Source organism: Pelophylax lessonae (assembly GCF_965119305.1).
Source record: "Pelophylax lessonae genome assembly, chromosome: 2".
NCBI lineage: Eukaryota > Metazoa > Chordata > Amphibia > Anura > Ranidae > Pelophylax > Pelophylax lessonae.
In genome coordinates, this window is record NC_138769.1 from 735,795,863 (window position 1) to 735,817,675 (window position 21,813).

The window sequence follows — 21,813 nt, forward strand, 5'->3', positions numbered from 1 at the left end:
CATGCCACATGGTCATCATAATGGTGTCCCAAGGATAGGTTTAGCATGCCACAAGGTCATCATAATGGTGTTCCAAGGATAATTTAGCATGCCACATGGTCATCATAATGGCGTCCGAAGGATAGGTTTAGCATGCCACATGGTCATCATAATGGTGTCCCAAGGATAGGTTTAGCATGCCACATGGTCATCATAATGGTGTCCCAAGGATAGGTTTAGCATGCCACAAGGTCATCATAATGGTGTTCCAAGGATAATTTAGCATGCCACATGGTCATCATAATGGCGTCCGAAGGATAGGTTTAGCATGCCACATGGTCATCATAATGGTGTCCCAAGGATAGGTTTAGCATGCCACATGGTCATCATAATGGCGTCCCAAGGATAGGTTTAGCATGCCACAAGGTCATCATAATGGTGTTCCAAGGATAATTTAGCATGCCACATGGTCATCATAATGGCGTCCCAAGGATAAGTTTAGCATGCCACATGGTCATCATAATGGCGTCCCAAGGATAAGTTTAGCATGCCACATGGTCATCATATTAGCGTCCCAAGGATAAGTTTAGCATGCCACATGGTCATCATAATGGTGTCCCAAGGATAGATTTAGCATGCCACATGGTCATCATAATTGCGTCCCAAGGATAGGTTTAGCATGCCACATGGTCATCATAATGGCGTCCCAAGGATAGGTTTAGCATGCCACATGGTCATCACAATGGTGTCCCAAGGATAGATTTAGCATGCCACATGGTCATCATAATGGTGTCCCAAGGATAGGTTTAGCATGCCACATGGTCATCATAATGGCGTCCCAAGGATAGGTTTAGCATGCCACATGGTCATCATAATGGCGTCCCAAGGATAGGTTTAGCATGCCACAAGGTCATCATAATGGTGTTCCAAGGATAATTTAGCATGCCACATGGTCATCATAATGGCGTCCCAAGGATAAGTTTAGCATGCCACATGGTCATCATAATGGCGTCCCAAGGATAAGTTTAGCATGCCACATGGTCATCATATTAGCGTCCCAAGGATAAGTTTAGCATGCCACATGGTCATCATAATGGTGTCCCAAGGATAGATTTAGCATGCCACATGGTCATCATAATTGCGTCCCAAGGATAGGTTTAGCATGCCACATGGTCATCATAATGGCGTCCCAAGGATAGGTTTAGCATGCCACATGGTCATCACAATGGTGTCCCAAGGATAGACTTAGCATGCCACATGGTCATCATAATGGTGTCCCAAGGATAGGTTTAGCATGCCACATGGTCATCATAATGGTGTCCCAAGGATAGGTTTAGCATGCCACAAGGTCATCATAATGGTGTTCCAAGGATAATTTAGCATGCCACATGGTCATCATAATGGCGTCCGAAGGATAGGTTTAGCATGCCACATGGTCATCATAATGGCGTCCCAAGGATAGGTTTAGCATGCCACATGGTCATCATAATGGTGTTCCAAGGATAATTTAGCATGCCACATGGTCATCATAATGGTGTCCCAAGGATAGGTTTAGCATGCCACATGGTCATCATAATGGTGTCCCAAGGATAGGTTTAGCATGCCACAAGGTCATCATAATGGTGTTCCAAGGATAATTTAGCATGCCACATGGTCATCATAATGGCGTCCGAAGGATAGGTTTAGCATCCCACATGGTCATCATAATGGCGTCCAAAATGAACACATTATTGGTACACATAATGGACACCATTATGCAGACCATGTGGCATGCTAAACTTATCCTTGAGACGCCATTATGATGACCATGTGGCATGCTAAACCTATCCTTGGACATACGTGACTGGCAATTCTCCCTTGATCCATGTTTGGAATACTCTTTGGTGAACATCATATTTGGATTACTCATTTACCACATGAGTATCCTTCCTCTTTGAGATATTGATATTATCTCTCGTCCTGGTGGTTTTTCCACGAGCTGGCATGACCTTACCCATACCAACCCATGCCCTCTCGAGGTAGATATCCAAGTAAGGTCAAAAGTGACTACTGTTTATAAGTGTCCAGTCATAATTACAGACGAGATTTGAGGTCCTGATGAAGCAGATGTTCCGTGAAACACGTTGATCTACAAATCTCAGAGGATTTTCATGCAACACATTTTCTACTTCCTAAGTGGAAGAGGAGTGGTAGAATTGTCCTTCTGAAATGTATGGGTTTTAAGGTGATGAAGTTTTAAACCAGTGATGGTGAACCTCGGCACCCCAGATGTTTTGGAACTACATTTCCCATGATGCTCATGCACTCTGCAGTGTAGTGGAGCATCATGGGAAATGCAGTTCCAAAACATCTGGGGGTGCCAAGGTTCTCCATCACTGGTTTAAACCAATGTAATAAAGACATGTCAACTTTTTACCATATTCTGTTGTGTGTATTTGTCTATTGGGGGTGAATTCACAGTCCTATTATAAATATTCCTGTCTTTTGGATTGGTCTACTTAGGGATGAAACCCTCCAATGACAACATCCGTAATGTAGCACCATTATTAATATTGGCTCCCCTTCATTTCTGTCAGTTAACCACTTCTGGACTGGAAGGATTTTCCCCCTTAATGACCAGGCCATATTTTGCGATTCGGCACTGCGTTACTTTAACAGACAATTGCGCGGTCGTGCGACGCTGTACCCAACAAATATACAATTGATGTCCTTTTTTTCCCCTCCACAAATAGAGCTTTCTTTTGGTGGTATTTGATCACCTGGGCGATTTTTAAATTTTTTTTTTTTTTTTTTTTTTTTGCGCTATAAACAAAATAATAGCGACAATTCTGAAAAAAAAAAAAAAAAAACAATACTTTTCATATTCAGCTATATAAAATTCCCCCCAAAAAAATGTAAAACTCAAAATTTAAAATTTATAGGCCAATTTTATTTTGCTACATATTTTTGGTAAAAAAAAAAAAAATCGCAATAAGCGTATTTTGATTGGTTTGCCCAAAAGTTATCGCGTCTATTAACTACGGGAAAGATTTATGTAATTTTTATAGTATCTTTTTTTTTTTTTAACTTGTAATGGCGGCAATCTGCGATTATTTTTTTTTTTTTTTTTGCAAAACTGCGACATTGCAGCAAACAGATCGGACCCTTAACTGACATTTTTGACACTTTTGGGGGGACCAGTGACATTACTACAGTAATCAGTGCTAAAAATAGGCACTGTTACTGTAATAATAATACTGGCAGGGAAGGGGGTGATCAAAGGGGTAAGTGTATCCCTAGGGGGTGCTTTCTAACTGTGAGGGGGATGGGCTTGTGAAATGATCATAGAGACCTGTGTTCCTAAATAGCAGGATCACAGGAGCTCTGTGGTCATTCCCGAGAGAAGAACGGTCGGCTGTGTTTACCACAGCCGACCGTCCTTCTCTCTCAGCGGGGAACGATCGCGGGTGGCAATCAGAGCCGCCTGACCCGTGCATTGGAGTCCCCGCTGCCGAGTGGGGGGTGGGAGCGCGCCGCCGGCCTCGCGCGATTGCCCCCTACCGGCGCGCAATGGACGTAGCCCTACAGAGGGCTCATGACATCATCCATGCATCGATGCGGCCGTTCTCAGCATCCAGTCTGAATCATTCAATGCTGCATCGCGATGCATCGATGCTACGATTTAATTTCAACACCCCTAGTTACTACCATCAGAATTTGGAATGTGCCATAATGGTGCTCTTATGGTACTGTCATTTCTGTTTTCGGCCACTAGATGGGGCTGTATGTTCTCTTTAGTGAGCTGACGTCTGTGCATAGTTCTATGAAGCTGTAATTGACTATTTTGTACATTACAACTTATATTATTTTGTGAGTGTTTATGGACCATATAAGCTTGAATGTGCTCAAATAAAGCTTTGTTCTGAAAAAAAAAAAAAAAAAGACCTGAACACTTCATTAAAACTATTATTAGAGAAAAAAGTTGCAGTAACAAATCCTCACAAAAGCTTAACACACTACTTCTGATTTAACCACTTCAGCCCCGGAAGATTTTACCCCCTTCCTGACCAGGCCATATTTTGCGATTCGGCACTGCGTTACTTTAACGGAAAATTGGGCGGTCGTGCAACGCTGTACCCAAATAAAATGTATGTCCTTTCTTCCCCCACAAATAGAGCTTTCTTTTGGTGGTATTTGATCACCTGTGCAATTTTTTATTTTTGTGCTATAAACAAAAAAAAGCGACAATTTTGAAAAAAAAAATATATATTTTTCACATTCTGCTATAGAACATCCCCCCCCCCCCCCCAAAAAAAAATGTAAAAATCTAAACTTTTAAACATTTTAGGCCAATTTGTTTTCTGCTATATATTTTTGGTAAAAAAATCGTAATAAGCGTATTTTGATTGGTTTGCGCAAAAGTTATTGCGTTTACTAACTACGGGAAAGATTTGTGTCATTTTTATTGTTTTTGTTTTACTAGTAATGGCGGCGATCTGCGATTTTTAGAGGGACTGCGACATTGCGGCAGACAGATCGGATCCTTAACTGACATTTTTGACACTTTGGGGGGGACCAGTGACATTACTACAGTAATCAGTGCTATAAATATGCACTGTTACTGTAATAATGACACTGGCAGGGAAGGGGTTAACCCCATGGGTGATCAAAGGGTTAAATGTATGCCTCATGCTTACTGACGCGTGTGTGGGGGGAGGGGGTTCTGTGACAGAGACAGAGTTCACAGGTTCAGCTATGCTGAATCCTGTGATCTCTCCCTGTCTGTCACTGAGAAGATCCGCCTGCTTTGTTTACACATGCAGGCGGATTTTCTCACACTTTCTAGGTCGATCGTAGAAGAGGGATGGCAATCGCCACCTCTCCTACTCCGGGCCGACTCCCGCTGTGTCTAAACACAGCGGGAGCGAGCGTCCAGTGGCGCGCGCGCCGCCGAGTCAGGCAGGGATCCAGCGACGTAGGTCTACAAGGTGGACCCAAGGCCTGCTTTGTTTACATAAGCAGGCGGGTCTTCTCACACTTTCCCCGACGATCGGGGAAGGGAGGTGGTGATCGCCGCCTCTCCTCCTCCACCCGACTCCCGCTGTGTCTAAACACAGCGGGAGCGAGCCTCCGGCGGCGCACGCGCCACCGAGACCACTAGGAGTCCAGCGACGTAGGTCTACATCGCTGGACCCAAGGCCTGCTTTGTTTACATAAGCAGGTGGGTCTTCTCACACTTTCCCCGACGATCGGGAAAGGGAGGCGGCAATCGCTGCCTCTCCTCCTCCACCCGACTCCCGCTGTGTCTAAACACAGCGAGAGCCAGCCTCCGGCGGCGCACGCGCCACCGAGACCACTAGGAGTCCAGCGACGTAGGTCTACATCGCTGGACCCAAGGCCTGCTTTGTTTACATAAGCAGGCGGGTCTTCTCACACTTTCCCCGACGATCGGGAAAGGGAGGCGGCAATCGCTGCCTCTCCTCCTCCACCCGACTCCCGCTGTGTCTAAACACAGCGGGAGCGAGCCTCCGGAGGCGCACGCGCCACCGAGACCACTAGGAGTCCAGCGACGTAGGTCTACATTGCTGGACCCAAGGCCTGCTTTGTTTACATAAGCAGGCGGGTCTTCTCACACTTTCCCCGACGATCGGGGAAGGGAGGTGGTGATCGCCGGCTCTCCTCCTCCAGCCCGACTGTCGCCGCGACCACTAGGAGTCCAGCGATGTAGGTCTATGTCGCTGGACCCAGGGGAGCTTACCTGCCGCAGTAGGATTACTGTGAGCGTTCGGCTAGTGATTAATACACAGTTTCTCTGTGATGAAAATGCTCTGAATGGGTCGAAAGAATGAATGAAATTATACCAACTAAAGATAATAATGTGAATAATAGAGTGTTCCCTATAAAATAAATGCAAAAATGTAAACGTGTATCACACACTATTTTAAAATGTAATAATGAAGGTTAAATGAAAGAGAAAGCAACTTTACTGTAGCCAAATTTACAGAATTTCCATTTTTTTTTTTTTTTTATCTCCTTTATAGGTGGATTGATGAACCAAATTTCTGGTCAGATTGGTTGTCATAGTCACAATTGAGTCACCCTGGTGCCAAAGTCCGTATGGGTGTTCTTGGAGACTGAAAGTCTTTACTGGAGGATTCACTCTGGACACAAGCCATATAATTTTTCCAAATGTGATGATTGTTTTGGATATTCTTCAGCATTGATCCAGCCTCCAGCAGATTTGGGGGTCCTGGAGGTGACGACGGCTTTAAGTCAAATTCAAGAGAGAAGTAATACCTTCTCTGGTCTGTGACAAAGATTTTACTGCAAAATCAGACCTAACAAAATACCAGATGGAACACATAGAAGGGACGCCGTATCTTGGTTCGGAATGCGTCATAGCTTTTGTAATGCAGCCCAACCTTGGACATGAGATTGCTCACACTAAAGTGAAGAGGTATTTTTGTTCTAAATGTGGCAAAGCTTTTGCAGTAATGTCAAAACTTATCGCACATGAGAGGGTTCATTCAGGGGAGAAGCCATTTCAGTGTTCCAAATGTGGCAAAGCTTTCACAACAAAGGGGAATCTTATGGCGCATGAGAGGGTTCATACAGGAGATCCGCCTTTTCAGTGTTCCGTATGTGGCAAAGCTTTTACAACAAAGGGAAATCTTACCACACATGAAAGGGTTCATACAGGAGAGAAGCCATTTCAGTGTTCCGAATGTGGCAAAGCTTTTGCAAAAAAGACAAATCTTTTCACACATGAGAGGGTCCATACAGGAGAGAAGCCATTTCAGTGTTCCGATTGTGGCAAAGATTTTGCAACTAAGAAAAAACTTCTCAAACACCAGATGGTTCATGCAGGGGAGAGGCCGTTTCAGTGTCCTGAATGTGGCAAAGCTTTTACACAAAAGTCAGTTCTTACCAGTCATATGCTTATTCACACTGGAGCAAAACAATTTCAGTGTTCAGAATGTGACAAAGCTTTTTTAAGGAAGCCGGATCTTCACAAACATCGGATGGTTCACACAAAACCATTTAGATGTTCTGAATGTGACGCGGCTTTTGCAACAAAGTCGCAGCTTATCAGACACCGAAGAGGTCCCACTGGAGAGAAGCCATATCCATGCTCAAAATGTCATAAAGCTTTTACACAAAAGGCATGTCTTATTACACACCAGATGGTTCACACTGGAGGGAACCTGCATCAGTGTTCAGACTGTGGCAAAGCTTTTGCACGTAAGTTGGCTCTTATCGTGCATCAGAAGGCTCATCATCGAAAAAAGCCTTATTATTGTTCAGAATGTGACAAAGCTTTCACAGCGAAGTCACCGTTTATCCTACACCGGAGGGCACATACTGGAGAGAAGCCGTATCAGTGTTCTGAGTGTAAAAAATCGTTTCCATGGAAATCGCACCTCATCACACACCAAAGAGTTCACACTGGAGAGAAGCCCTATCAATGTTCAGAATGTGATAAAGCTTTTAAAAGGAAGTCCGAGCTCATCATGCACCAGAGGGTCCACACTGGAGAGAAGCCATATCAATGTTCTGAATGTAATAAAGCTTTTCGGGTGAAATCTTTACTTCTGAGACACAAGAGGGTCCACAGTGGAGTAAAGCCGTTTCGTTGTTTGGAATGTGACAAAGCTTTTACATTGAAGGGAAACCTTATCATGCACGAGAGGATTCACACTGGAGAGAAGCCGTACAAGTGTTCTGAATGTGACAGAGCTTTTGTGCAGAAGGCAGAGCTTATTGTACATGAGAGGGACCACACTGGAGAGAAGCCGTATCAGTGTTCTGAATGTGACAAAACTTTTAAAATGAAGGCCGGCCTTGTCAATCACAAGAAGGTTCACACTGGAGTGAAGTCATATCAGTGTCCTGAATGTGACAAAGCATTTTTAACGAGGTCATACCTTGCCAAACACCGGCTGATTCACAGGAGAGATAAACCTTTTAAGTGTTCTGAATGTAACAAAGCATTTTCAATGAGGTCATACCTTGTCAAACACCGGATGGTTCACACGGGAGATAAACCATTTCGGTGTTCTGAATGTGGTAAAGGTTTTATAAAGAAATCCGATTTTATCAGACATATGAAAGTTCACACTAGAGAAAAATTATCTATAGAGAAGCTTTTTCATTGTTCTGAATGTGACAAAGCTTTTACACAGAAGACAAATCTTATCAGACATGAGAAGATTCACACTGGAGAGAAGCCGTATCCATGTTCTGAATGTGATAAAGCTTTTATACAGAAATCACATCTTATCAGACACTTGAACGTTCACACTGGAAACAAATCATGTTCTGAATTGGACAAAGCTTATCCAGCACCAGAGGGTTCATCCTCCACTGCAGAGTGGAAATTCGAAGAGAAAGGGGGATATTAAAGGGGTAGAAGCTACAAAGATTTTGGGATATCCCAGCAGTTTTACAACCCATGTCATCCAACAATCTAGTGGGAAGGTACAATAATACTTTGAAAAACAAACTTCATGATCAATTAGGAATGTAATGGATGGATGCATTGAGTTTAGTGCTTATGTCCACCAGGCACACACCTAGAGAGCCATGTAATACCTTTTAAGATACTTTTTGGACAAGCGCCAATGACTTAACTATGTTTTCGTTAATGATTCTCCCTTTATTTTTCCTTTTGAAGCATTAATTGAACATGTAATGTGTTTGCATCATAAAATAAATTATTTGAATCCCCAAGTGTTTTCTTTATTTCTAGATCCCCAGCTAATACATTAAGAATTCTTCTTCTCTTGATAATGGTCCAGCCATTTTGCCAAACCTCTGCAGCCAAGCTTCAGGGCTCCAAATAAAGCTGGTCATACACTGATTGAAATTTGGCAGGCTCAGCAGGGACTGGATGAATTTCAATTAGTGTGTGTGGCCATCCCTTTAGTGAGCGAAGTTGATCTTTGACTTCTGTCAAAGGGACATGTTGGAAAACTTTTCTTGATTGACAGATGCAGCAGCTGATCAGTATATTCTGACAGCAGTGAGTGCCTGAAAAGTTCTAGCATGGGGGATTCATTTGTACCCATTATTGGCGTGGATGGAGGAAATAGCCAGATAAAAACTAACCAGGTATGGCCAGCTAAAGACCATCTGGTCCATGCCTTCCTTTGCAGAAATGTTCCCCTCTCCTCTGTGACAACAGCACTCAAGGCAGGTCTATGCCTGGGACAGCTAAGGAGTAGGGATGATCGAACGGTTCGGGTCGACCATTGGTTCGACCCGAACATTGACTGTTCGAGGTTCGGCCGAATTTAGAACTTTTTGCTGAAAAAGTTCGGAATTTGGCAACCAGAACCGATCAAAATGCAATGGGACAGGAACTGGGCTTTAAAAGCCCGTGATTGGACCAGAACCATTAGTAAAAGCCAATTGAGGGGGCAGGAGAATGCTAGGAATGTGATTGGAGTGACTAGGGGGTCCCTAGGCCAATCATTAGTGAATACGCCCCCCCAGTATATAAGATAGCCCCCGCCAAATTCCTAGCATTGTAATACAGGGACATGGAAGAGAGTGGAAGCAGTTCTGTTAATTTTGCTTCAAAAGTGTCATTTAGCATTTATTAGTGTGAGGAAAGGGATATCTAGTGTAGTTAGGGTGCTATTTTCCACTTTAGTTAGCTTCAAAAATTTAGTTTTTGTAGGGAAAGTGTTAAGTGCCAGGGTGACCGTAATGTAGTGTAGGGTTAACTGACTCTGACTGCTATGGCAGGGTGACCAAACCCTTCCATTTCAGGGTGACCGCTATAGAGAAAACATTGTTTCTCTTAGGTCACTTTCAGAGCAGTGATATGGCTTCTCACCTGTCAGCCTCCTTTATGGCTGCAGGCGTTTATAAGGATTTTTTGAGGACAAGTTTGGAGTCAGGCATGACATCTAAACTTGTGTATTGGGGTATATATACACACACATGTCTGTATATATATATATATACACCTGCACATATATAGGTGTGAAAGGAGCAGAAAACTATACTTGCGCTAATTAAATAATTAACACCAATATGTCTCCGCTCCTATCACACCTATATATGTGTATGTGTAAAATACATATAAGTGTGTGTGTATATATACCCCTATACAGAAGTTCAGATGTTTTGCCTGCCTCCAAAGAACCCAAAAAAATGCCCAAAAAAACGCCAGCGCCAAAAAAAAACGCCCAGGGTGTGTTTTTGCAGCAGGTGTTTTTTTTGGGCATTTTTTTTAGGTCTTTGGAGGCAGGCAAAACATCCGAACTTCTGTATAGGGGTATATATACACACAAACATCGATTGCAATGCACGTTACATATCGCTGCACACGCCGGAGTAAGAGCAATAATTCTAGCACCAGGTCTCCTTCGTAATACTAAACTGATGACCTATAGGGGGGCTTTTGAAGCGTTGCCTATAGAAAATATAGGGTACTGAAGTTCGTCGTCATTAAATGGGCCCACACAAATTTTCAGTTTGACATGTTGGGTATCTATTTACTCAGTGCAACCTCGTCTTTTATATTCTACCGAAAATGTGGCTAATTTATTGCATTTGTTTCCCCTTTAGATTCACTTTAGTATGTTTTTTTACTGAAATTTTGCGTTTCCTAGACCTTTGCGGTAATATCGCGGGACATAAAAAATTGGAACTACAATTATTTTATTCGCTAGGGTGTCTGCTTTCAGAAAATATATAATGTTTGGGGGGTTTTATGTACTTATAAGGCCGAAAATTATTTTTTTTAATCATGTGTGCAAAAAATGCAAAATCAGCTCTGGCAGCTAAAGGGTTAAAGTTGATAAAAAAAGAAAAAAACTGTGGAGGTCACATGTTTCCTCTGGAGGGCGGAGCTCCAGTCTGCAGCCAGATACCTGGGAAATACAGATGTGACAGGAAACATGTGACCTCCACTTCCACCAGTTGTGTCTAATAAATGTTTGTTACATTAAGTTAATTTAAATAAAAAATAAGAAAAAAAACCACTCACTTTTTTAAACCTTTTTAATTATTTTTCACGTATTCCTTATTGATTTTAAAAAAAGGAGGGGACAAGGCTCACTGAGAAAAGATTGTACAATCAGATTGTAACGTGTATAGCCAGCTGTCAGGGTGACCGCAGTGTAGTTTAGGGTGAACTGACTCTGCCATGTCAGGGTGACCGCAGTGTAGTTTAGGGTGAACTGACTCTGCCATGTCAGGGTGACCGCAGTGTAGTTTAGGGTGAACTGACTCTGCCATGTCAGGGTGACCGCAGTGTAGTTTAGGGTGAACTGACTCTGCCATGTCAGGGTGACTGTAGTGTAGTTTAGGTTGAACTGACTCTGCCATGTCAGGTTGACCGAACTCTGCCATGTCAGGGTGACCGTAGTGTAGTTTAGGGTGACCTGACTCTGCTATGTCAGGGTGACCGATCTCTGTCATGTTAGGGTGACCGTAGTGTAGTTCAGGGTGAACTGACTCTGCCGTGTCAGGGTGACCGAACTCTGCTATGTCAGGGTGACCGTAGTGTAGTTTAGGGTGAACTGACTCTGCCATGTCAGGGTGACCGTAGTGTAGTTTAGGGTGAACTGACTCTGCCATGTTAGGGTGACCGTAGTGTAGTTTAGGGTGAACTGACTCTGCCATGTCAGGGTGACCGAACTCTGCCATGTCAGGATGATCCCACTATGCAGATTCTGGGTTAGGGGTACATATATACATATATATATATATAAAACGACAATTTTTAAGAACTTTTTTATGCCTGATTCATAGTCCCTGGGGCATGACCCAGAACCCTAGGCACTTTTTAGGGGCATTTATTGGGTTTTAGGGATTCAAAATGGTGTTTTTTGATCCCAGAAGTTCGGGTCCCATTGATTTCAATGGGGTTCTGGAATCCGAACCAAGCTTTTGGGAAATTCGGGTATTCTGGTCAAACCAAACTTTTCAAAAGTTTGATCATCCCTAGTTCCCAGCAGAAGAAGCATTAAGAGCAACCAAGGAGGACCATCCGATACAACCTTAACCATGGTAGACTCATCAGAGGAGCTTCACATCAACCTACAGAACAGGACAGCTTCAGCCAGGTATTCATCGCCCAATTCACCCGAATCCACCCCTGTTCAATCCACTTTCCCATATCCACTCCAATTCCCTCCCACTGTTCACCCACTGCCCTCCTCTCTCACCACTAAGCAGCAGTGTCCCCCAACTTCCCCCTGTTCACCCCCTTGCAACTCTGTCCACCTCCTTGTCCACCCACTGTCCTGTCTCACGACTGAGCACTGTGCCCCCCAACTTCTTCCTGTCCACCCCTTTGCAACTCTGTCCACCCTATTGTCCCCCTATGCACCGACTGCCCCTCTGTTCTCCTCATTGTCCCCCAGTCTCACCAATGAGCATCAGTCCCCCCCCCCATTCACCACATTCCCCAATCTACCCTTGTTCCGCTGTCCCCTGCTACCCCCTTTCCACTTCTACCACCTGTTCTTCTTTCCCCCCACTGCCCCCCTTTCTAACTACTTTGTAACAGTGTCCCCCATCCACCCCACTGCTCCATCTCACCATTGCTCTCTGTTAACCCCCTGCTCCCTGTCTCCCCACTGAGCTCCAGTGTCCTACCTGTCTATCCCACTGCCCCCCTGTCTAACACCTGCAACCTTATCCACCTTATTGTCCCCCTTTACACACACTGCCCCTCTGTCCTCCCCACTGTCCTCCTGTCTCCCCACTGAGCACCAGTGCCCCCCCCCCATTTATCAAATTTCCCCATTCACCCCTGTCACTCTGTTTACTCCCGCCCCCTCTCTCCTTTCCCCCACTGCCACCTGTCCATCCCACTGCCCCCTTGTTCCCCTCGTCTGGCACCTGTTCATGCAAATGCCACCTGCCCCCCCCCTCACTGCTCGCTGTCTAATCACTGTGCAACAGTGTCTCTGTCCACTCCACTGCCCCCATCTCACCACTAAGCACCAGTGCCCCCCTCCTACATACTGCCCCATGTTGACCCACTGATCCCCTGTCACCCCACTGAGCACCAGTCTCCTGCCTATCCATTCCACTACCTCTCTGTGCTCCCCAATGTCCCCTTGTCTCACCACTGAGCACCAGTGTCCCCTGCTTTTACCACACGCATCAGTGCCACCTATCAGTGCCCACCAATGCTGCATATCAGTGCTACCTATCAGTGCCCCATATCAGTGGCCATCAGTGCCAACCCATCAGTGCTACCTCATCAGTGCCTGTCAGTGTGGCCTCATCAGTGCTCATCAGTGCAGGAAAAAATGTATCTATTTACAAAATGTTATAACCTAAACAAAAAAACGTTTTTTTTTTTTTTCAATCTTTTCGGTCTTTTTTTATTTGTGTAGCAAAAAAGAAAAATCCTTGCGGAGTTTAAATACCACCAAAAGAAAGCTCTATTTGTGGGGGAAAAAATGACATAAATTTGGTTTAGGTACAGTGTTGCATGAACGGGCAATTGTCATTCAAAATGCAACAGCGCTAAAAGCTGAAAAATGGCCTGGGCGGGAAGGGGGAAAAGTGTCCTGTATTGAAGTGGTTAAATTAGCTTTAAGTCTAATTGTTGCAAATATGATCATTTAGTATAATATTTTGTTTAATAATCTTGTTTTCTGATTGCATTTAGTGTGTCACCATTCCGTCCTGAGGAAGCAGCTTCAGCCATGAAACACGTTGATACCGAAACGGCGCTTCATTATATATGCAATATAAGTTGGGAGAAGACAGACTGGTTTAGCCATTGATTTGTTGTGTTCTTTTCATATACAGTGGGTACGGAAAGTATTCAGACCCCCTTAAATTTTTCACTCTTTGTTATATTGCAGCCATTTGCTAAAATCATTTAAGTTCATTCTTCTTCCTCATGAATGTACACATAGCACCCCATACTGACAGAAAAACACAGAATTGTTGACATTGTTGCAGATTTATTAAAAAGGAAAAACTGAAATATCACATGGTCCTAAGTATTCAGACCCTTTGCTCAGTATTTAGTAGAAGCCCCCTTTTGATCTAATACAGCCAGGAGTCTTTTTGGGAAAGATGCAACAAGTCTTTCACACCTGGATTTGGGGATCCTCTGCCATTCCTCCTTGCAGATGCTCTCCAGTTCTGTCAGGTTGGATGGTAAACGTTGGTGGACAGCCATTTTTAGGTCTCTCCAGAGATGCTCAATTGGGTTTAAGTCAGGGCTCTGGCTGGGCCATTCAAGAACAGTCACGGAGTTGTTGTGAAGCCACTCCTTCGTTATTTTAGCTGTGTGCTTAGGGTCATTGTCTTGTTGGAAGGTAAACCTTCGGCCCAGTCTGAGGTCCAGAGCACTCTGGAGAAGGTTTTTGTCCAGGATATCCCTGTACTTGGCCGCATTCATCTTTCCCTCGATTGCAACCAGTCGTCCTGTCCCTGCAGCTGAAAAACACCCCCACAGCATGATGCTGCCACCACCATACTTCACTGTTGGGACTGTATTGGACAGGTGATGAGCAGTGTCTGGTTTTCTCCACACATACCGCTTAGAATTAAGGCCAAAAAGTTCTATTTTGGTCTCATCAGACCAGAGAATCTTATTTCTCACCATCTTGGAGTCCTTCAGGTGTTTTTTAGCAAACTCCATGCGGGCTTTCATGCGTCTTACACTGAGGAGAGGCTTCCGTCGGGCCACTCTGCCATAAAGCCCCGACTGGTGGAGGGCTGCAGTGATGGTTGACTTTCTACAACTTTCTCCCATCTCCTGACTGCATCTCTGGAGCTCAGCCACAGTGATCTTTGGGTTCTTCTTTACCTCTCTCACCAAGGCTCTTCTCCCCCGATAGCTCAGTTTGGCCGGACGGCCAGCTCTAGGAAGGGTTCTGGTCGTCCCAAACGTCTTCCATTTGAGGATTATGGAGGCCACTGTGCTCTTAGGAACCTTAAGTGCAGCAGAAATCTTTTTGTAACCTTGGCCAGATCTGTGCCTTGCCACAATTCTGTCTCTGAGCTCTTCAGGCAGTTCCTTTGACCTCATGATTCTCATTTGCTCTGACATGCATTGTGATCTGGAAGGTCTTATATAGACAGGTGTGTGGCTTTCCTAATCAAGTCCAATCAGTATAATCAAACACAGCTGGACTCAAATGAAGGTGTAGAACCATCTAAAGGATGATCAGAAGAAATGGAAAGCACCTGAGTTAAATATATGTGTGTCACAGCAAAGGGTCTGAATACTTAGGACCATGTGATATTTCAGTTTTTCTTTTTTAATAAATCTGCAACAATGTCAACAATTCTGTGTTTTTCTGTCAGTATGGGGTGCTATGTGTACATTCATGAGGAAGAAGAATGAACTTAAATGATTTTAGCAAATGGCTGCAATATAACAAAGAGTGAAAAATTTAAGGGGGTCTGAATACTTTCCGTACCCACTGTATATAGGGACAACATTTACATTTTGTAAAAAAACAATATGATTTTATTAGTATAAAAGTTAGGGTCATTGTCTCATTATGTACCTGCAATGTCTGATGCTTTAGAAAAACAAATTTTGTTTTTTGTTTCTTGGGTTGTTACATATACTCACGTGTTATCAAGCTCACAAGTATCCCTACAATGAAGTTGACAGCACCCAGATGAATTCACGACGGCCCCTGATGGATGTTAACCACTTCCCTACAGGGTCAATTCTGGCATTTCTTTCCTACATGTAAAAATCATCTTTTTTTTTTTTGATAAAAAAATTACTCAGAACCCCCAAACATTATTTATAATTGTATTAGAGGGCTCTTTTTTTTAAAAAAAAAAAGAAAAAAATTTAGTGAATCTTAATGAAAAAAAAACCCATAATTTTTTGGTAAAATATAAAAGATGATGTTACCCCGAGTAAATAGATACCTAACATGTCAAGCTTTAACCGGTTGCCGACCGCCGCACGACTATATACTGCGGCGGTCAGCCCCGGCCAGGCAGAGTGACGTATCGGTACGTCACTCGCCTGTCACTGACTTGAGAGCCAATGCGGGCAGGCGCGCGCCCGACGCAGCTCGTTCACTGACAAGTCAGTGCGTGTGACCGGCGGACCCGATCGTCCGCCGGTCACTCATGATCGCTCCGGCGAAGGGAGAAAGGCGGAGCGGCTTATGTAAACAAGCCGCCCGTCATTCTCCCTGGTGTAAAAATTAAGATCAGACGGTTCTACTATGTAGGACCGTTGATCTTTGTTTTTACACCAATAGCCATGTCCCTATACAGTTAGAAGCACGCCCCTAGGACACACTTAACCCCTCCCTCTCCAATACAATTAACCCCTTCCCTGCCAGTGTCATTTTTGCAGTAACAGTGCATATGTATAGCACTGATTACTGCAGTAATATCACTAGTAACCCCAAAAATGTCAGTCAAGGGTCTGATCTGTCCGCTGCAATGTCGCAGTACCGCAAAAAAAATCGCAGATCGCCGCCATTACGCGTTAAAAAAAAAAACACCAAAAATGACAAAAATCTTTCCCTTTGTTAGTAAACGCGATAACTTTTGCGCAAACCAATCAAAATACGCTTTTTGCGATTTTTTTTACCAAACATATGTAGCATAAAACAAATTGGCCGAAAATGTTAAAAAATTTAGATTTTTACATTTTTTGGGGGGGGGGGGGGGAATTTCATATAAAAAAATTTGAAAAATATTGTTATTTTTGCAAAATTGACGCTTTTTTTTGTTTATAGCGCATGATCAAAAAATCGCACAGGTGATCAAATACCACCAAAAGAAAGCTCTGTTTGTGGGAAAAAAAGGACGTCAAATTCGTTTAGGTACAGCGTTGCACAACCGCGCAATTGTCCATTAAAATCACCCAGTAAAAAATCGCAAAAAACCCCCTGGTCTTTTAGCAGCCAAATCCTCCGGGGCTTAAGTGGTTAAAATTGCACACACTCATGGAATGGCACCAAACTATGATACTAAAAAATCTCCATAGGTGACGGTTTAAATTTTTTTTATAAGTTTAGAGTTACAGAAGAGGTCTAGTGCTAGAATTATTGCCCTCGCTATAACATTTGCAGCGATACCTCACAGGTGTGGTGCGAACGTTGTATATATATATATGCAGGCGCAACCTGCATGCAGTTCACCACTGCATGCGACCATGGGCGTTTAACATTTTTTTAATACTTTTTTTGAATTTTTACACTGTCCCTTTTAATTTTTTCGATCACTTTTATTGCGGTCACAAGAAATATAAACATCTCTTGTGAGAACTAGGGATGGGCTTTATGTTCGCGTTGACTGTAAGTTCGCTGAACACACTAACAAATGAGGCGCTCGGTGGGAAGTTCGCCCGCCGATGAGCGCCACATAATGTACTTCGCTGTTGCAGTACATTGATTGCTGATGATTGGCCAAAGCATGCATCTGACCTGTATGCTTTGGCCAATCACAGCACAATGTCCTGTGAGAGCCACAATTGGCCAAAGGCAGGGTGCCTTTGGCCAATCATGGCTCAGGGGCTAAGTCCATGCCCCACACTTTAAAATGCTGCTGCTGACACAGCAGCCATGTATAGTGTGTGGCAATAGAGATTAGGCAGGTAGTTAGTGGATAGTATGTTGAGTTAGATTAGTGTAGTGGATGGATATGTTGTAGTTCTGAGTCCCCTCTCAGTGCTCCCCAAGTTTTATGTCCCAGTCACTTATAGTTTGTGAGCAGTGCCATGCCAAGCTGACCAAGATTTCCCATAGACCCCAATGTTAAAGACAGGGAGCAGTGCCATGTGACAAAGAGCAAATGACTCCTGCGCTTAAGGGGTGGCCTTGCGGCTGGTATCCGGAAAATACGATTCAGGTCAAATTGTAGTAAATTCAGGCTCTCAACGGGTCGTGGTAACCCAAGGAAGATACTGGAAAAGAGAAATGGGCAGAGGGCGCACCAGCCTAGCGCATTATCTTTAAAACAATTTATTATAATAGACATGTATATACATTATACTCACAAAACGATTATGAAACACGGGCAATAAGCAATGAGGGACCACCAGGGGTCTTCACTGGGCATCCTCAGCTGCCGCAGGCCATGGAAGGATGTAGACCTCCATAAAAACGCTTATGCGTTTCGGGGTGTTCCCCCTTCATCAGAGCTATTACAATAAATTGTTTTAAAGATAATGCGCTAGGCTGGTGGGCCCTCTAACCATTTCTCTTTAGCAGTGCCATGTGAAGCTGTCCAATATTTCCCATGAATGCCAATGTTAAAGACAGGGAGCAAAGCCATGCCAAGCCGACCAATATTTCCCATAGATGCCAATGAGCACTGAAAGCTGAAAATTGGTCTAGGCAGGAAGGGGGTGAAAGTGCCCTGTATTTAAGTGGTTAAGGGGAGTCCTATGACAGAATTAAAGAAAAAAAAAAACGGCATGGGCTCCCCCCAAATATTGATACCAGGCCCTTCAGGTCTAGTATAGATTGTAAGGGGAACTCCACCTCAAAATTTAAAAAGAAATGGCATGGGGCCCCCCTCCCCCCAAATCCATAACAGACCCTTATCCGAGCATGCAGCCTTGCAGGCCAGGAAACGGGGGGGGGGGGCAAGTGAGCGCCCCCCCTCCCCCTCCTGAACCATACCAGGCCGCCTGCCCTCAACATGAGGAGGGTGCTTTGGGTTGCAATGGCCTCTTCCCGACAACCCTGGGCTGTGGTTGTGGGGGTCTGCGGGTTGGGGGTTTATCAGAATCTGGAAGCCCCCTTTAACAAGGCCCCTCCCATGTGAATGGGTATCGGGTACATCATACCCCTACCCATTCACCACAAAGTGTACAAAAAAATAAACACATAAGACAGTTTTTGACAAGTCCTTTATTCAAAGATAAAAAAAAAAAATAGTGTCCCTCGCTGTAAATCCATCGTCAATCACGACGCCCCCCGCACCCGAAAAATAGAAACAAATTAAAAAAAACGCTTCCCGCCATATGCCGCTCTTTAACTTTGACAACTCTTTTATAGCCAAGGGGAGGGTCCACCCACTTACATCACCCGGTGGCACCGCTCCTTATGACGTCACGGGCACGGTATTTAAAGGAATTTTTATTGTTTCACTTTAAGCATCATTAAAATCACTGCTCCTGTAAAAACGATAATTTTAAAAATTTGTTTTTGCATTGATACATGTCCCCCAGGGCAGTACCCACGAAAAGGTTGTAAACTGGACGTCGCTCTGGTCCTTCTAAGCCTTAGAGATGAGCGGAAGCCATCTTTCCTCTGTTCATCTCTGTGGCCAGCGCCGGATCAGTTCTTGGTCTTCGGGATTAACCAGGTAAACCTGAGAACCACTGGAAAGCACCAGGAGGGGAGGGGGGGGGGGGCCTTCCGTCGCTTCTAAAATTGATCCAGCAGCTAATCAGCCACTCTAATCACTTTTAGCAGAAAGACCTGGGGACATCTAGCTGCAGCCATATCCCCGGTATTAAACGTCAAACTAATAATATATTTTCCCAGTTAGGCGCTCAGCAGATAAGCTTATAATAAGGTAAATGTTCAGCCGATATTCACATTGGCTGTAGCTGGTGAGAATGCTGTGCAAGCACAGTGCGCTATGCATTCAGGGCAAGGTGAGTGTGCCATCAGTGAAAAAATGCACAGTGCCCTGATTGTGACACCCATGCGCATGAACAGGCATGATGTCATCCTGGCCCTGCTATTCAATTGACTGGAAAATGCAAACCCTGAAGTAAGACCAGGTGGAGATGGAAGAGCCTGCAGCGGTGACCAGTGCACCACTGGAAAGCTCCATTTAAAAGGTACGTTTCTCATAATGTGCTAGTATGCGGTGCATATTAGGAAATGATGGCATTAAAGTGTGGGGCTTATTTTTTTTTTTTGACTGAGTTTACTACTGCTTTACAATCGATGCAGCGGACTGTACATTGATCACTCAGAGGATATTTTCTTAACAAAATCGGAGTTACTCTTTAAGCCTTTCTTGGTACCTTAAGAAAATATTGTGCTCCACACATAATCCTTCTGTTCTCTGATACCTTTGTAGCCACTTGTTACTGACCTTGGCTTGTGACCCCGATGACATCTCTCTGCTGTCTGCACCAACCCCGTGTAGCACCCTCTAGTGTGTGCTAGAATTAGAGCAGGCAAACCATACTCTAACTCACATGGTAGGTTAGTAAGTCTTAATTGGGTCAGGGTTCATTGGAGTTCATGGCTGGGTGACTCATCCTGGCAGTGCCCCCTGGTCTGGAAGGTTAGAGAACCTTCTAGAACTAGAGGGTGGGGGTTAGTAGGAGCTACTTTGAATATATATCGTTCCTCAGCTAATCCCTAGTGGTGGGCTGGCAGGGGACTAGGACAACCCCATAAAAAGACATAGGCCATTCCAGCAGGGCAGTCAAGTAGAAGAAGATGGAGATGCAGTTTTGAGGAGGCTGCCAGGGGCCCTGAGGGGTACCCCCTAGTCTGGGAAGGGGGGGGTGTCCTGCCTTGGGCTGGGCTCGGGTGCTGCAAGGATCCTGCCAAAACATAAGGGAGGAGGTCTTCCTTGAAGCACGGGAGCAAGAGAGAACAGAGTGAGTAGTTCAACACTTGGGTACTAACAAAGGGGGGAGACTGCCACATGTAGCCAATCTCTCTTGAAGACAGTAGTGAGCCTAAATCTTCAGTCCTGTCCCTGAGAGATCTCCTGAGAATCAGCTGGGTGGGCTACTGAAAAGTCAGTGGGTTGGACTTGTGTAGAGGCAGCCAGGCAGGCTGGTGAAAGAGACAGTGGCAGCCAGGTGGGATAGAATTGCCTAAAGTGGGCCTGGACTAGAGGCCACAGAGGAAGGAGGTGAAATTGCATGTTGTTTCACTACATCTGAGCTACACTTAAAGGACTGCGAGTTCCTGCCTGGTAATGGGCTGTCACTGATCTGACAAGGAGCACTTCAGATCCATCTAGAGCGATTCAGCAGAAGCTGGAAAGTTTGTGCAGGAGGAAAGTGAAGAGGGGACTGTATATATTTGTATAGAGGAAGTTGTCCCTGAAATTTTCTGAAGTCAAATGGGCATTCCTTAACTTCACATGCCTATCCAAGTTGTTAACCCCTAATAAATACTAAAAACAACGCTACAGACTGTTCTCTGATTCTGTGTGCCTGTGAAGTGGGGGATCCCTGTTCATCTGCAGCTCCTATATGGGTTGTGCTACACCCATCTTGTGACCTCAATGCAAATTCCCCGACACTTGAACTAATCTTGGCTTGGGACCCCATCGCTGCTTCTGTGCCTTGTGATCTGGACTACTGGATTACTCTTTGGCTAAGAACTGTTTATCCTTGAGTTTCTGGCCACTGGCTTCCACTCCCTATAGGTACCTTCCTAACACCAAATAATACTTAATCAGCCAACTGGGCTTAAATGGTAGTGTAAGTAAACAAAGCTTTTTCACCGGACTGTGACTCCTACTCAGATGGTGCCCCAGTGATAGACCTGCCTGGAGTGCTTTTCTCACAGAGGAGAGGGGAACCCTCCTGCAATGGGAGGCATGGACCAGATGGTCTTTAGGTGGCCATACCTGGTTAGTTTTTTTCTGGTTATAAGGGGGATGAAGGAATCTCCCATGCTAGATCTTTTCAGTCCCTCACTGCTGTCAGAATAGACTGATCAGCGGCTGCAGCTGCCAGTCAGGAAAAAATTTCCAACATTTCCCTTTGACAGAAGTCAAAGATCAACCTCTATAAATCAGGGATGGCCACACACTAATCGAAATCTATCCAGTCCCTGCTGAACCCGCCAAATTTCAATCAATGTATGATCAGCTTTTTTTGGAGCCCTCGAGCTTGGCTGCAGAGGCTTGGCAAAATAGCACTCGACCATTACTAAAGCCCCGTACACA

At 44.5% G+C, this 21,813-nt stretch overlaps 3 protein-coding genes across 3 annotated transcripts in view; 1 reads left to right on the top strand and 2 right to left on the bottom strand.

Annotated features, from left to right (window-relative positions):
- LOC309547170 (uncharacterized protein) overlaps positions 1–21,813 on the bottom strand; it is a 121,971-nt gene that overhangs the window by 68,532 nt on the left and 31,626 nt on the right. The gene's annotated exons all lie outside the window — the stretch shown is intronic.
- LOC309548346 (uncharacterized protein) overlaps positions 1–21,813 on the bottom strand; it is a 93,058-nt gene that overhangs the window by 68,454 nt on the left and 2,791 nt on the right. The gene's annotated exons all lie outside the window — the stretch shown is intronic.
- On the top strand, positions 6,005–8,567 carry LOC309547169 (uncharacterized protein). The gene has a single exon (XM_082246957.1). It carries the CDS (start codon positions 6,312–6,314, stop codon positions 8,358–8,360), a length of 2,049 nt encoding a protein of 682 aa, XP_082103083.1. The 5' UTR covers positions 6,005–6,311; the 3' UTR covers positions 8,361–8,567.